Below are 17,523 nucleotides of genomic sequence, written 5' to 3' on the forward strand. Positions count from 1 at the left end.
AATTACGTTACATGTTGTATATTTGAATATAGTTAAAAATGATGAAATAAACATAATTTTTAAAAATAATTTATTTGGGTAGTTATATACATAGATATTTACAACACAAAAAAACTATCCTAGTAAAACAACAAAAAAAAAACACTATATCTAAGAAGCGTCAAAAAATTCATCCCCATCGCTGTCAACTGGGAGCGTACCCAAGAGGCTGGCAGCATTACCTCGTTGGATGGCCATGCTGATCCTTTGTCCGAGGTAATAGCCAGCCACGAGAAGTTAAATGGACAATTTAGATCATCAAGTTTGATGTAATTCAATTTAATGAAAGTAAACATAACTTCATGTGATTTAGTATATTTGCAAACTTCTTCTAAACACGATTACATTTTAAGCAGAGCGCCAAAAAACTGGTGGTTCAGAATCAATTTAATAACAGAACATACATAATTATTTGCATCATCAGTATTTTTTTTATTATCCACTAAGACAGCTTACCATGGGGCTAACCGACCGTGTGTGAGAGTATTTCAATCATACTTCAATGGAATAAGAGTGGAATACCGCTAACGTCCACAATTGATTTACAATTGCAATACGATTGTAAAGCAGACTACCCTATAGATAGACCAATGGGAGACCAATGACAGTTCAGTCCAATAGAATGTCATTGGAAAACGATAGGTGCTATATTGGTAGCAGAATGCCCGCTAAGGTTAAAACTGCTATGGAGATTCAATTGATATCCAATTGACATAATTAAATCAGCAGAATCAGGCCCCAGATCAAAACCATATAATCAAACTGAGACCCTTTTTTAAATCGGTTAGAAATAAATGAAGACGAAATTTTTTTGAGAACAAAGTGCAATAGAAAAAGAGGCCGATTGTTATTTAATAAAAAAATACAATATGAAAGTTATATCTAATTGGTTTCCACGTTTTCCTTAGGTTTTAAGACACCAATAATTTCGGCATAAGGCGATTCTTCTGCGCGTACCGGTGTTCGATTCCCGCCTCGTGCCATCTCTAGATCCGCATACAAAACTGGATTTGTAGTTGCCTGAAAAAAAATCATGAACATTGTCGACCGGAGACAGATCAGGCGCAGGACATTAACGTGCTCTCCGATGCACGGGTGTATCAATCACCATCTTCCAGACTCCGGGCTGGTTTGTGAAAGTTTCCTAAGCACACAAAGCGATTTAGGCCCGTCCCGGGAATCGAACCCGTGCTCTAGACCAACGAGTGAGTAGTATGGTGAAAATATGGGATAAAACCTTTCATTTAATACCCATATCATGGGGGTGGATTTCAAACAGCCAGTCCGCCATCTTGGGGAGGCCGCCATATTGGATTTGTAATGACGTTTATAGCTAGTCATGTATTGTCATCAGAATTCAGAGCGTGTGCAAAATTTCATCTTGATCGAAGACCGGGAAGTGGGTCAAATTGAGATTCCAAGATTTTCTTACATACATAGTTAGTTACAAGTAGGGCTGCCATCCGTCCGGGTTTCCCCGGATTTGTCCTCGTTTGGAGGCCGTGCGGGGGCCAGCCGGGAAGGGTTTCCAGAAATGTCCACCTCATTGAATTTAAGTATATGTTAATAGTAAATGGATTACAAATTAGGTATTATTTTGTTTAAAAAAATCGTACTCTTTCGGGAAAAAAATGCGATTTACGCCAAATGTCCGGGTTTTTTTAATGTTTGTCCGGGTTTGGCGAAATTCGAGATGGCAGCCCTAGTTACAAGTGAAGCTAAAAAACACGCAGTATAGGAACTTACATAGGTGTTTAATTCCATTGTTTGCTGAGCATCAGGTTTATTGCGATACCGTCTCACGCACACATAGACAAGTAGTGCCGCACACACAACAACGAAGCCTCCTATACCATATGCTAGTGCATCTTTCCTTGATATTGAATGATATTTGTGTCGACCTCCACTTTTATCTGAATCTGTGTGGTTCATAGAAATATCTGTTATTTCTGTTGTGTCATCGTCTAAAGAATATTTATTTGTAGTTATACTCGTATAAGTTTCACGGAATGAATCTGTTGATGTATATGTTACCGTAAGATTACAAACATCGTTAGATTACAATCTATCTCGAGAGATTGTAAACTGTCGAATTATTGTGAACCGTAACATCTGATTGCAATTTAACGCATTATTTTTCGCTATATTATAATCTATCGATGAGAAATTGTCAAATTGTCAACTGTCCGAAAGCTCTCTCTGATTGGTCAGTCTTTTTGTAAGATCGACCAATCACGACCAGCCGTTCTGTTCCCATGGAGTTCCCGTAGAGTTAGGAATGAAATAGAGGTGTCAGTTAAATAAAATAAATGCTCTTCAAAAATTCTTCAAGTATTAAATTTATATAAAAATAACTCTTATAAAAATACAGTTAGGTATTTTGTCTTCAAATACAAACTAATATTTAAAAATAAAATAAAAGGGGTGCTAATTAAACAGGCTTCTTTTTAATATCATTATTCGCCCCCAAAAATGTATGTTGCCTTCTAAATTACTAAGTCAGCCACAATTAATAAAGCGTCGAGCATCTAAATAATACTATCTTAGCCACGAGTTATCTTCCACTCTAAATACAACTTAGCATGATGGTTATTTTTTTGCATCTAAATTTGTAGCATGCATTCTAACAGTAAACTTCTTAAATACTATTAAATGACATCATAAAAATATTTATTTACCTTCTAATTTTTTAACTCGTACCTACTGAGTTTTTTGTTTAAAATATAACACATCCCGTATTAATTGACCCAGCATGGAAGTAAGCATGCAACATGCAGCAAGCATAACTTCTGTCACGGCTCCGGCGCTGCGGGGCTCCGGCGGTCCCATGCGAGCTTATCGTCGCAGATGGTTTTCACGCTCACCACCGCAGCTTCGGCTTGCTGGCCGGCAGAGCCGGCCAGCCTCAGCCGCGGCGGCGAGCGCTGAAACTACCTGCGCCTCAGCTCGCAGGCCGCCTCGCCCCTCCGCGCCTACGCGGTTTTGAATTGCACTCTAGGGGTAGGGCAGACAAGACCACGTGGAGTCGGTTTTGCAGCGATTCGTTTTCGTCACTAACTTCAATTTTTAATACAATTTTTAATTGTGTGTAATTTGAGTCTTAAAAATTAAGTACAATTTTTGATTTTATAAAAAATTAAACCGTCACTTATTTTTGCACGTCAAAGAGCTGTGACACCGGGAGTTGCAAAGAACATTGTCTTTTTTGACGTTCTACCAATCAGCGCGCAAGATGCATTCCGTTCTACGCCAGTTGACAATTTGACCGCTCTACATCGCTCTCGATCTTACAAAAAGACTGACCAATCAGGGAGAGCTTTCGGACAGTTGACAATTTGACAATTTCTCATCGATAGATTATAATATAGCGAAAAATAATGCGTTAAATTGCAATCAGGTGTTACGGTTTACAATAATTCGACAGTTTACAATCTCTCGAGATAGATTGTAATCTAACGATGTTTGTAATCTTACGGTGACATATATATCAGCAGATCTTTGCGTTTGTCGTCTAAAACATAGGAATTGAAATTCAATTGTTTTATGTACACTCGGAGGGAAAGATGAGAGGGAGTGAAGACAGGTACGGTCGATGTTCAGAATAGCTGAACAAATCTGGGGGCACGGCAGTGCCCCAGCCAAGACTCGAGCAAAGCGGGCACGGCCGTACCATCTTTTCTCGAAGCGTTTCGCGGCTATTTCAGCCCCCTGTTCAATATTTTCTATAGCACCTAACGACGTCGGAGATCATAATTTCAAAACAATAGTCCCCAGGCCGGCGAATAAATTTTTTTTTGATACATATACATTTAAGACTTTGTGAGTGCCTTCCTTACGATGAGTCCGACAAACTTTTCGAATGCGCAAATTTTGGTGCCGCTGCGTTTTTTAATGCTTAACTCCTGGAATTGTCGATATGACGTCACTATGACTCTTCGTACATACACGTTTCATTTTTTGAGATTCGTTTAATAAAAGTAACTAGAAAATGGTGGTCAACTTGTCCGATAAAGATCGTGCTGCGTTTGGAGTGTCCACAATCCGAAAAATGTCGATATGACGTCACTGTGTCTCCCCATACATAGATGTCGGACAAGAATAACAATGATAGATAACATTATTCTAAATGCAAATATGGACTTGTCCGACAAATACATTGAGTTAAATAGTCAGTTCGACAAGAAAATGAGAAAAAAATATTACAATTGAAAGAAGTTTATTCTTTTTGTCAATTTCTGACTTAAATGTTCACGTGCATTATTTAAGTATATTAAATTGGCATACTACTTACCAATTCTTACTGTTTTAGAAAAAGTAGCCTGACTAAGACGTATTGTTGATAGTTTATATTATGTTAAGGAATAATATCCCACATCTATTAATGGACTATATATCAATCAAAAGGTCTTTTTAAGCGCAACATTTTGTCTCAACATACCACTTATCAATTCTTAGTATTTTAGAAGATAAGGCGTATTATCGATAGGTTTTACTATGTTAGGGAATAATGTCCCACCTCAAGGTATGAACCTTATGTCAATCGAAAGATCTTTTTAAGCGCTATATTGCGTCTTAACATACCACTTACCGATTCTTAGTATTTTGGAAGACATAACTGACCTAAGGCATATTATTGATACTTTACATTGTGTTAAGGAATAACATCTCACTTGAAGTTATGAGCCATATTTCAATCAAAAGATCTTTTTAAGCGCAAGGTTGTATTAATAGCATAACTCCGACAAATTGTTAGTACTTTAAAATCTGGAGCTTTTCTAAGATTATATTATCGATAGGTTCTGTCAAGCTAATCCATTACTTCTTTAGTAACAAATAATATATTATTTGAAAAACCTTTCCAAATGAAACATTTCATGTTAACATCATCATCATCATCAGCCTATCGCAGTCCACTGCTGGACATAGGCCTCTCCAAGTGCACGCCACTGAGATCGATTTTCAGCTTCTCGCATCCAGCTCCTGCCAGCCGTCTTGCGCAAGTCATCACTCCACCGTGCCTGAGGACGTCCTACACTACGTTTGCCGAGGCGTGGTCTCCACTCTAGAACTCGTTTACCCCAACGGTTATCGGTTCTTCGGCTAATATGGCCAGCCCACTGCCACTTCAGCTTGCTGATTCGGTGGGCTATGTCGATGACCTTGGTTCTCTGACGGATTACCTCATTTCTGATGCGATCCCTCAGAGAAATGCCGAGCATAGCCCTTTCAATAGCCCGCTGAGCGACTTTAAACTAGTGAACCAGTTGTACCGACAGTGTCCACGTTACGGCTCCGTAAGTCATGACAGGTAGGACGCACTGATTGAAGACTTTTGTCTTTAGGCACTGTGGGATCGACGATGTTAGGACTCGACGTAGCTTCCCAAATGCAGCCCAACCCAACTGAATTCTCCTATTCACCTCGTCCTCAAAGTTGTTTCTACCTAACTGCAATGTCTGCTCGAGGTATACATATTTCCCTCCCCCTGGACACCATAACCCTCGAATCAGGTCACCTAATGTACTTCCGAGAGGGAGACCAACAATCCCAAGGTGGCGTTGGGTTTCTGGTTAATAAGTCCCTAGCTGATAACGTTGTGGAGGTGTCTAGTGTGTCGAACAGGGTATACCTTATCGTAAAGCTCACCGACAGGTATAGCCTCAAGGTAGTGCAAGTGTACGCACCGACCTCGACACATTCAGACGATGAAGTGGAGGATATGTTTGATGATATATCAAGGGCCCTCCACTTCACTACAAAGACCCATTACACCGTTGTCATGGGGGACTTCGCTAAAGTGGGAGTACAGATTTGCGGCGAATCGGCAGTAGGATCCCATGGATTTGGAAGCAGGAGTCATAGGGGGCAAATGTCAACTTCCTCGAACGCGAGGGGCTCTTTTTGATGAACTCCTTTTTCAAAAAGCAGCCCCAAAGGAAGTGGACGTGGCAAAGACCCGACACTATGACTAAAAATGAGATTGACTTCATCATGACGAACAAGAAGCACATATTCAGAGACGTCTCCGTGATCAATAGGTTTAATACCGGGAGCGATCACCGACTTGTCCGAGGCTCTCTGAATATCAACTTCAAGGCCGAACGTTTCCGTCTGATGAAGGCCAGGCTCCGACCAACACTGCTCCAAACCATGACAGGATCTGAAACGTTCCAGTCAAATCTGGAGAACCGATTTGCCGCCGTGGAAACCACAACAGACGTTAACCAGAACCATGAATATGTGGTTCGGATCCTCAGGGAGGAAGGTTCGAGATTCTGTAACATGCAGCGTAAGGGCAAGAAATCAAAGCTTTCGGAAGAGACATTAGGGCTTATGAAGAAACGACGTGAAAACCCGCCTGTCACTTCGTCAGCTAAGCGGGCTCTAAACCAAGAGATCAACAAGCACGTACGACGCGACCTCCGGTGCTCCAATACTCTTGCCATTGAAAGAGCAATTGAGCTGAATCGGGGGTCAAAGGTGTTCGTACAATCTCTTGGAAGAAGCCACTTGACGAAGCTGACCACAACAAGTGAAGAAGTCGTTTCTTCGGTGCCGGCAGTCCTTTCGGAACTGGAAAATTTCTATGGCCGGTTATACGCATCGCATGCATCTCGACCTGATCCCGGAAATGAGGATTCTAGAGCCACATTAACACGCCATTTCACCGAAGACCTGCCAGAAGTCAGCAGTGGCGAAATCGAGATCGCTCTGAGACAGCTCAAAAATGGAAAAGCCCCTGGCGAGGATGGCATTACAACAGAGCTATTAAAAGCAGGAGGAAACCCCTTACTGGGGGAGCTCCAGAAGCTTTTTAATGCCGTCCTGTTTGAAGGGAGAACTCCAGAGGCGTGGAGTAGGAGTGTTGTCGTCCTGTTCTTCAAAAAGGGAGACAAAACCCAGCTGAAGAACTATCGACCCATTTCCCTCCTAAGCCTATAAGCTGTTCTCAAGAGTGATCACGAACCGACTTGCGCGAAGACTCGACGAATTCCAACCACCGGAGCAAGCTGGGTTTCGGAGCGGATACGGCACCATAGACCACATCCACACAGTGCGGCAGATTATACAGAAGACCGAAGAGTATATGTAATCAGCCCCTGTGTCTAGCATTTGTGGACTATGAGAAGGCCTTTGACTCGGTTGAAATCTGGTCTGTTCTGGAGTCCCTGCAGCGTTGTCAAGTAGATTGGCGATACATCCAAGTGATGAGATGTCTCTACGAAGCCGCTACAATGTCCGTCCAAGTACAGAATCAGCAAACAAGGCCCATACCGTTGCATCGAGGAGTGAGACAAGGGGATGTTATTTCCCCGAAACTGTTCACTAATGCAATGGAGGATATGTTCAAGACGCTGAACTGGAAAGGACGCGGCATCAACATCAATGGCGAACACATCTCTCACTCAACGGCGGATCCAGGGGGTAGGTCACAAGGTCATGACCCCCCCCTGGGCCAGGTTCAAGACCTAAGAGGACCAATAATTGAAATGGTTAAACACGATGTTTAATATTTTTGTTATAAGTACTTATAAGATATTTTTTACTCCGAGTGAATAGGTAGATACCTACATAGTTACAGGTTGACTAGTTTTGCTGAAGAATTCGTGCTCGCAAAGCTCGCTCTCTATTCTTTATTTACTATTTATCCGTACCCAAAAGGAGGAAACGGGACCCTGTTACTAAGAATGCGCTGTCTGGGTCGTCTACATTACATGCTGTATCTCATGCAGGGCCGTCTTAACCTATGGTGCAGGGTGTGCGAATAACCTGGGCGCCTCGATATCTGGAAATTATGAAGAAATTACACCCGTTCGATAAGGAAGTTCCACATTGTATCATGATACTGACAAAAAAGTCGCCTTCGCTTTGTTGGATTGATTATTTTTAACTTTAACATCCTCAAACTAAGTGAAAAAATTCTATATCGCTACGCTCGCGAGTAAATGACTATGTCTGTGCTGTATTTCGGATTGTTTATTATTTTTATTGACGCACTGAATCAACGAACGCAATTGGCACTCGCTGTAATCATGGTTCCTTTTTATTTTTACGTAATTCCCAGTCTGATTTGTGAGTCTTCAAACAAATAATTTTAAAAAGTTCGCGCTCGCTGCGCTCGCGGCTACTTGTTGCTTTACAATGTACTTGATCACGTGCTTTTGTGTCGTAGGCTCAAAAAATTTCGCGCTCGCTTCGCTCGCGCAATATTATACAAGGTGTTGATTTGCATTTGTGCCATACGTCAGGAGGAGGACATAAAATACGTATATAATCGATTGGAATTGCAGTAGGCGGGAAATATCTAATATGCACTGCTTTTTTTGTCATTGTAATGTCGTAATATTTCAGAAGTAATCCAATTTTATGAATAATCGCTGCGTATGCTTTGTGTGAGGGCGCAGCACGGTTTTAAGGCCAGTAACACACGCGCCAAGTTTAAATACGGCTAGATGACATTGACGGAATTCCGAAAAAAAAATAAAAAAAAACGTACCAATTTTTTTTTTGATTTGGGTTGAGAATCCTTAGCATAATTACATCCTTGAATATGGCACGGATGCAAATCAACAGCTTGTATATACCTTGCCTTGATAACTTCATAAGTCAAATATAGCAAAAAAATATATTAATGGAGTCCTCAAAAACAAAACAGTTTGCGCTTCCGACTGTTTGTTACTTTACAGCACTTTTTAAAACTTATGAACTTTTTGTGTCCCAAAATTTAAAAATTTGCGCGCTAATTTTTACAATAACGTTGTCCTGTTTTTAGTTCTTATTTATATTCCTTGTAAAGTACTTCGATCAGTATGTACTACTCAACGTGTTTCAATAGATACATAGGTGGCGCTTGGGTGATGATTGCACCCAGGCGCTACATGAGCTAGAGACGGCCCTGATCTCATGAATCCTTACCAGTAAGTAAGACAATTGAAGTTTTCACAGAAAATGTTTTACTGTTGCTGCAATAAAAAACGTACGCACATTTTCTGCGTACCTACACAATACTTTTCAAACGTTTAGTCTTCAACCTGAAAAAATTCTCGCGCTTGCTATGATCTCGCTTTCTTGTATTTGTGCTGTATATTTGTTATACAGCAAGAAAGTGTTTTTATCTACTTTTAGTCCTCGAACTGAATAAAAATTTTCGCGCTCGCTTCGCTCGCGCTTTTTTCAATTTCCCATCTGTGATTATGTCCAAGAAATCGCGTTCGCTTAGCTCGGACCATTTTCTACATAAAAACACTTTTTTAACCTTAGTCCTCGACCTGAACAAAAATTTTCGCGCTCGCTTCGCTCGCGCTTTTTTGTTTGGCACGTCTGTGTGGTATTAATACGAGAACTTGCGCTCACTCTGCTCAGGCCATTTTCTACATGAAAACACTTTTCTTAACATTCGTAAAAATTTCGAACTCGCTACGATCGCGCTTATTGTGTTTATACTACTACTTTTAATATTAAAAGAAACATACGCTACAATATAATACTTTTTGTGACTTGACCACGACTGTGTGACCCCCCCCTGGCGCCGAAGCTGGATCCGCCCTTGCTCTCACTTGCGATTTGCTGACGATATCGTCATCATGGCGGAAACGCTGCAGGACCTACAACAGATGCTGAACGACCTGGCTGAATCTTCTCTACGCATCGGCCTACGGATGAACTTGGACAAAACCAAGGTCATGTTCAATGAACATGTTCTACCGGAACCGATTGCGATACACGGCGCCGTTCTCGAAGTTGTTCATGTTAACATACTTCCGACAAATTGTTAGTAGTTTAGAAGCTAGAGCTTATTTAAAATTATAATTATTGATAGAAGTTTTCAATTAAATAAATCCCATCTCTAGTAATGAGTTATACATCATTCAAAAAACGTTTTTAAATGCAACATTTCATATTAAAAAAACTTCGTCGAATTTCAAAAGCTGGAGCTTATATAAGATTATTTTATCGATAGGTGTTTTCAAGTTAATAAATCCCTCCTGTAGTAATGATACATATATCATTCGAAACGACTTTCTAAATGCAACATTTACTATTAACATACTTCACACCAATTGTCAGTACTTTATACCAAATCTTAAAATATATCTATATTTTCCGGACGGTGGACACTCCATATGCAGCATGATCTTTGTCGGACAAGCTTACCACAATATTGAAAGTAACTTTATTAAACATATTTCAAAATATGAAACTTGTATGTACGAAGAGCCACAGTGACGTCATATCTACATTTTCCGGACGGTGGACTCTTGATATGCAGCATAATCTTTGTCGGACAAGCTTACCACAATTTTCTAGTTAACTTTATTAAACAAATCTCAAAAAATGAAACTTGTATGTACGAAGAGTCGTAGTGACGTCATACCGACATTTTCAGGATGGTGGACAATCCAAACGCAGCACGATCTTTATCGGACAAGTTGACCACCATTTTTAACCGACTTCCCAAAAAGGAGGAGGTTATCAATTCGGCCGGTATTTTTTTTTTTTTTTTTTTTTCTATGTATGTACATCGATTACTCCGAGGTTTATAGACCGATTTACGTGATTCTTTTTTTGTTCGACTCGGAATAGCTGCCAGTTGGTCCCATAGTCATCAGGTCAGGATCTGATGATGGAAACCCTGAGAAATCGAGGGCAACCTTCGAAAGTTGTAGGCATACATAGGGTAAAAACTTGACACTCAGGTGTACGCCTAAAAGCACTATTCAACAGTGAAGATTTGGAGCTGATCTGATGATGGAAACCAGAGAGGGTCGAGGGAACTCGACAACTGAATATGTAAACTACCTCGTGTTTGGGCTTAAATTATTTGTATTGACAAGACCTTTGCAACAGTGAAGGTTTGGAGCTGACCTGATGATGGAGACCAGAGAAAGTCGAGGGAACTCAACAACTGAATATGTAAAATACCTCGTATTTGGACTTATATTCTTTGTATTGATGAGAACTTCCCACTTGTATGGATAGTGACAACTATTCGTATCACTGAAAAGCTTTAAATAAAAAACTTTTTTACAAAAAAATTAAACCGACTTCCCAAGACACTAAAAAGCAAAAAAAAAAACTATTTTTAGGTGCATCGGCCTAGAAGTCGGTGGCAAAATTAACTTAGTAACATCCATAAGACACCGACTTCTAGGCCGATGCACCTAAAAATAGTTTTTTTTTTTTGCTTTTTAGTGTCTTGGGAAGTCGGTTTAATTTTTTTGTAAAAAAGTTTTTTTCTAGTTAACTTTATTAAACGAATCTCAAAAAATGAAACTTGTATGTACGAAGAGTCATAGTGACGTCATATCGACAATTCTAGGAGTCAAGCATTAAAAAACGCAGCGGCACCAAAATTTGCGCATTCGAAAAGTTTGTCGGACTCATCGTAAGGAAGGCACTCACAAAGTCTTAAATGTATATGTATCAAAAAAAAAAATTGTTCGCCGGCCTGGGGACTACAACACAAGCTAAAATTTACTTAATATCCTAAACTTTAAAAATAAGGCGATTATCGTCTGGTAAGTTATCTTAAAAATATTCATAAAAAAAAGTCATGGTGGCGTAGTGGGTAAAGAACCAATCTCTCAAGTACCAGTGCAGGCAAGTAGCAAACTATTCTAAGATTGTATGTACTTTCCAAGTATATCTTGGACACCAATGACTGTGTTTCGGAGGGCATGTTAAAATGTAGGTCCCGACTGTCATTGAACACCTGTGGCACTCGTTACGGGTATTCAGAAGCCAATAAGTCTGACAGCAATGAAACCAAGTTCTATATGGTTGCCGGGGTAAACGGGTTAAGGGGGTCAGACAGACAGTCGCTCCTTGTAAAACACTGGCACTCAGCTGCATCAGGTTAGACTGGAAGCCGACCCCAACATAGTTGGGAAAAGGCTCGAGAGATGATGATGAGTTTGGTAAGTTATCGACGCCACGGTGTTGAAAATTAAGATTTGTTCAGCCACTTTCATAAATGTATAAAAAATAATGTGGTTTATCAGAAACCAATACTTACCAAGACAGTCATCACTTAGTGTTATTTCAACTAAGCAGGGTTTATTGTATGTACAAGTTCTAACTGAAAATAAATAATAATTAATTATTTATTGTTTAATTTATTACTATGTATTCTAATTATTTTATTTTAATAATCCTTGTGCAACAATGGCGTCCTAACCGATTATCGGCCACGCGCTATTCTCTTATAAGGAGATCAGCCAGCTGCGCAGGACATATTATAGAGCACGCACATTTGCTTGGACACAGGTGTACTCGCTATTCCTTCACTCTCCGGAAAGAGATCAGACGGAAGACCGACATTAAAGTGCTCTCCGATGCACAGGTGAATCAATCACCAACTTCCGGGCTCTGGGCTGCTTTGTGAAAGTTTCTAAAATTCACAAAGTGATTTCAGCCCGACCCGGGAATTGAACCCGAGACCACCTACGAGAGTCCTTAAATATATATATATATATATATATCCTTACTGTTACTGTTACAGCCTTTTTATCATCCCACTGCTGGGCACAGGCCTCCTCTCACACGGAGAAGGATTGAGCATTAATCACCACGCTTGTTCAATGCGGGTTGGTGATTTCAGATTATATAGTCCAGGTTCCCTCAAGATGTTTTCCTTCACCTTTTTATCAGCCATTGGTGTCTAAGATATACTTAGAAAGTACATACAAACTTAGAAAAGTTGCATTGGTACTTGCCTCACCTGGAATCGAACCCACGCCCTCATACTCGAGAGATTGGTTCTTTACCCACTAGGCCACCACGACTTCACTGTCCCCCGAAGGCATGCCCTGAAGACGTGATGCGGAGGAGTACTTCGACGCCTAACCCTCAGCTGGGTTTTGGTTTTGTTTTGTTATTTTCTATTCCCTTTTTAATTTTTATTCTTGATTGTACGTAATAAGTTTGTAAATATAGTATTAGACGTAGAATAGTAAGTTAGTATATAACTGTATTACAATAACGTATGTAATTATGTCGATAACAAAAATAGCTTTCACGTCGCAGAATTGAATAAAATAAGTTTATCCTTAAATATATATACAACATGTAACTTAATTAACGCACATCCTGAAATTAGTTTGTTCAGAATCGTTTACTGAATCGATTTAAATCATTTTTAATATAGGCAATTTTTATCCCAAAAATAATTAAAACTACGGAAATTATTGTCATATTAACCCTGTACAGTCAAAACAAATTCAAATAGACCGTAACTCAAAGTAATAAGACTTCGTGTATTGTCGGCTTTTTCCGTAGTTTCGTTATGTTGTGTCGAGTCGAGCGGCGCGCGGCGCGAAATTTGCGTGCGTAGTAGTACGTATGACCAAAAAGTTCTCCAAGAATTGGTATAACTAATTTAGTAAATAACAATGCATATACATGTTAAATTAAAAATTCAGTGTATGTATTATGATTATAACATAATATTCTAATTAGGGTATTTGAGGGTTTGCGTTAATTACGTTACATGTTGTATATAAATGTGTATATAAATATACACCACTGGTAACAAAAATCTATTACTTACGTCCACATTCCATATGACATTTTTTTCCTTTAGTTCTGGTTCCATCAAATAATCGCCAAGTACAATACTTTTTTTTACCAATCTTCAAAAAGATGTCTATTTTCGTTTTTTTGGTTTTCAGTTTACCTTTGATACTATATGTTTCTACAAGAAGAATATCCTTTGAGAATGTATCTTCGTCATCATCTGTAATTATTTAAAAATATACCTAGTTATATCTGTAATTATTTAAAATAAACTTATCCCTACTATATGAATATATTATATCAATATTGTAAATGTGAAAGTAACTCTGTCTGTCTGTTTGTTACGCTTTCACGTCTAAACCACTGAACTGATTTTAATAAAATTTGGTTCAGAGATAGAGTTGACCTTGAGAAAGAATATAGGATTGTTTTAATCCCAGACTTTTGAAGAGTTCTCTTGGAAACGATAACCGATATGTGTTGATAAAAAGTAGCCTATGTGATAATCCAGGGGCCCGATTCTCCTAAGTTAATGATGTCAAAATCGAATAGTAATCGAATCGCAATACGATCGTAATAGCAGTTTTAAGCATATCGGGCATTCTGCTACTAATAAAAGACCAATCGTATTCGATTGACATTTGATTGGTGTGCGATTGGTATGCTATTTTGGTAATTTTGGTCTATACGGTAGTTTGCCGTGCAATCATTTTGCAATCGTAAAACATTTGCAGACAAAATGATTCATTATTGAATGACAGAAAAGAATAAAAACGTTTATTTCAAAGAAAAAATAGCGGAATGCCACATACGCTTCAATAGTAATCGAGTCGGGATTGGATCTCAGTCGAATCGAGTCGAACGTCAATCGAAGGTCGCTTAAGTAAAATTAGGAGAATCGGGCCCCAGGGTATCACCTATCTACATGCCAAATTTCGACCAAATCGGTAAAGGCATTTTTGCGCAAAAGAATAACAAACATTCATCTATACATTCTCACAATGTTTCACATTTATAATATTCTTTTTTATTTCAAATTTAAAACATTGAATTATATTTACATGTACATATTTACATGACTTAAAAATAATCTTACTTATACATACAACTGAAAACAATTATAAAATGGCATAAAAAAAACTGCTCATCGCTGCCCACCGGGAGTGTACCCAAGAGGCAGCATTGCCACATTGGATGGGAATGCTTGATTTTTGACCAAAATAAAAACCAGCCTTTGGGTCACTTGAAGTGTCAGCAAGTCGCTTCTGCCAGATCTTTAAAAAGGCCCCACGGCCCGAGGGTTTCAACCCCAAACGGCTCAAAGGTATAGTTACCCACCTGGGTACTGATTAGGGAATGCAATCCCGACTCGAGGTTGCAAATTCGTGATCCCGCGGGATTAGAAATATCAATCCCGCGGGATCCCGGGATTTTCGGGATCCCGTCTAATTAAAAAAAAAATTGAATTCAGATGACTGAAAAAAGCTAATAACTGCTTGTTTGTGATAGTGAGGTTAATTAAAATAACATACCTATTACTCGAAAGAAAATAAAAACCTTTATTCTTTAATCTTACCAACTAAATAATAATCAGGTTGTAAGGAAATTAACGTAAGTAAATTAGGTAATCAAAACAATAAGCTTATTTCAAGAGAATTAGGAAAAAGAGTGATTTTGAAAATGACTCCTTAAAAAACAAATAGTTTCACAACAATTTAGTGGTAGTGGGTATTAATAGTTTCATCTGCTAAACGGCATCTAATGTCCGTTGCAATGCACCCCGCTGCTGAGAATGCCCTCTCCGACTCAACGCTGGTTGGCAACAGCGTGGCGAAGCAATTATATGCAAACTGCAAAAATCGCCCCCTTGTTCCTCCACAGTCAAACAAATCCATTTCTTTTTTAATGGTAGATTCTAATTTGTCTAAGCTCGTGGACGTAGATATACGTGTAAAAGGACTTGGTTGTGTGTGTGTTGCGTCGCTGACCACTGCCGCCCAATCCCGTCAATCTCGAACGGGATCTCGTCATATGATGCGTCGGGATTGATCCCGAAAAATTACACGAGATCTCGCGAGATCGGGATCCCGCGGGATCGGGATTGCATTCCCTAGTACTGATACACCGTGACTTTTTAGTCGTCTTACAACGGCAGCCCACTTCATGTATCCAGTGACTAGTAAACGTTCATAAAAAAAAAATATATTTATGAGATTTGAATAATTTAAAAATTAATTCATTATTATGATGCATGACGTAGATTATAAGAACACCCTGTTGTGCGCGCTGCCCGAATCTTGTATCAATGGAGCGCGGCGCGTTGGGAAGGTACCTACTTTCTACCGTTTGATACGTAAACATTTTTTTCCAGTATTTTTCTTTGCACTTATTATCTTAATTAAGTAAGGCTATAAAATTAATAATCGTGTCTAGTGGTATTTTATGTCGGATAGATTGAGTGGACCTTTGTAAGACGACTAAAAAGTCACGGTGTATTTGCGCCGTTTGAGGTTCGCTGCAGCTGCAGCACGATATTATATTAATAGGATAAATGATTGCCTGATAATATTAATTACCTGTGATGATTTTAAAATGCAGTGACACATTTCCGTTTAACTTCTGGAGCTCGTTGCGAATTTTCACAACCATATTTAATTGTTCAGTATCGTTATAATGAACTTTATAAGGGATGGATTGTACACTATCATCTGGCACTAAAAAAAGTTTTAGGTTAAGAAAATCCAACAGTAAATGGCTCCGCTTTTGCAGAAGCAGAGAACCTAAATGGTTAATAGTCAACAACGCCGGATTTAACTAGTGCGGGGCCTGTAGCAAATTCGGCCGAGGGTCCCTTAGTCGTCCTCAGATAAAAAAACCGGCCAAAAGCGTGTCGGGCCACGCTCAGTTTGGGTTCCGTAATTTTTCCGGTAATTATCCGACTCCATCAGAAAAAATCTTAACAGCTATAATTAGCCCAATGTACAGCGTTATCTATAGGGAAATTAAGTTACTAATTTGCAAAAACTAAATGGGTTATGTACGTTGGGTTTTTGAAGGATTCAATTGCCCCTAACTAACAATTCCTTAACAATACCAATTTCTGAAAGAATATTTAAGGAATACTACATAAATGTTTGTTCAATATGTATTCGTATCGAGATGTTTACCTTTGCTAAAGTTAATACTCAAATGAAGTAGGTATTAATAACATTAAATCAAGCCATTAAAATACAGGATACTCACAATATTCCGTTTTATATATGTTAAAATGTTTATAAACTGTCGACATTTCTATTGTCATCACAAACCAAGACATTATGACCACAAAAGTGACGGTTTCATGGTTTTTGAACACCATTTGAACTATCAAACATATTATTTAACATAAATTAATATCGAGTAATAAAAGTTTTGATAACCAACACGAATAGCATTTGAACAGTTACTGACTTATAAGTCAATGTTTTGTACACAATTTTCCTGCACAAATTATCCTATGCGGTTTTCGTACTGTAGGTATCGACTGTTAAATTAAACATTTGGTAATAACAAGTTACATCATCATTTTGTCCCGTGGCCTTGTCACCAATTAATAATTATTTACAGGTAAGAGAGTTAAGGTGGAATAGTTGTGGTGGCCTAGTGGGCAAAGAACCAACCTCTCAAGTGTGAGGGCACGGGTTCGATTCCAGGTCAGGCAAGTACCAATGCAACTTTTCTAAGTTTGTATGTACTTTCTAAGTATATCTTAGACACCAATGACTGTGTTTCGGATGGCACGTTAAACTGTAGGTCCCGGCTGTCATTGAACATCCTTGACAGTCGTTACGGGTAGTCAGAAGCCAGTAAGTCTGACACCAGTCTAACCAAGGCGTATTGGTTGCCCGGGTAACTGGGTTGAGGAGGTCAGATAGGCAGTCGCTTCTTGTAAAGCACTGGTACTCAGCTGCATCCGGTTAGACTGGAAGC

The 17,523-nt window shown here is 39.1% G+C and overlaps 1 protein-coding gene across 3 annotated transcripts; it reads right to left on the reverse strand.

The window, feature by feature from the left end:
* Positions 1-338: 338 nt before the first annotated feature.
* On the reverse strand, positions 339-16,978 carry LOC124643749. Of its 3 annotated transcripts, XM_047182811.1 has the most exons (7): positions 16,798-16,978; positions 16,131-16,268; positions 13,589-13,774; positions 12,056-12,118; positions 3,526-3,550; positions 1,786-2,068; positions 339-1,059 (listed from the first exon to the last, which is right to left on the reverse strand). In XM_047182811.1, exons 1-7 carry the CDS (start codon positions 16,910-16,912, stop codon positions 922-924), a joined length of 948 nt encoding a protein of 315 aa, XP_047038767.1. In that variant the 5' UTR covers positions 16,913-16,978; the 3' UTR covers positions 339-921. The 3 variants fall into 3 exon arrangements, with proteins under 3 accessions (XP_047038767.1, XP_047038769.1, XP_047038768.1); XM_047182813.1 differs by lacking the exon at positions 16,131-16,268 and having other exon boundaries at positions 16,798-16,966; XM_047182812.1 differs by lacking the exon at positions 3,526-3,550 and having other exon boundaries at positions 1,786-1,958; positions 16,798-16,953.
* Positions 16,979-17,523: the final 545 nt, after the last annotated feature.

Source organism: Helicoverpa zea, chromosome 28 (genome assembly GCF_022581195.2).
Source record: "Helicoverpa zea isolate HzStark_Cry1AcR chromosome 28, ilHelZeax1.1, whole genome shotgun sequence".
Classification (NCBI taxonomy): Eukaryota; Metazoa; Arthropoda; class Insecta; order Lepidoptera; family Noctuidae; genus Helicoverpa; species Helicoverpa zea.

Bases quoted from the DNA above. Each gene is read 5' to 3' on its own strand.
- LOC124643749 (XM_047182811.1), bottom strand. From the start codon at position 16,912: ATGGTGTTCAAAAACCATGAAACCGTCACTTTTGTGGTCATAATGTCT. The intron at 13,775-16,130 runs GTAATTAATATT...AAATAATTACAG, and splicing joins GCATTTTAAAATCATCACAG to ATGATGACGAAGATACATTC. The intron at 3,551-12,055 runs GTAAGTATTGGT...CCTATGTTTTAG, and splicing joins ACTAAGTGATGACTGTCTTG to ACGACAAACGCAAAGATCTG.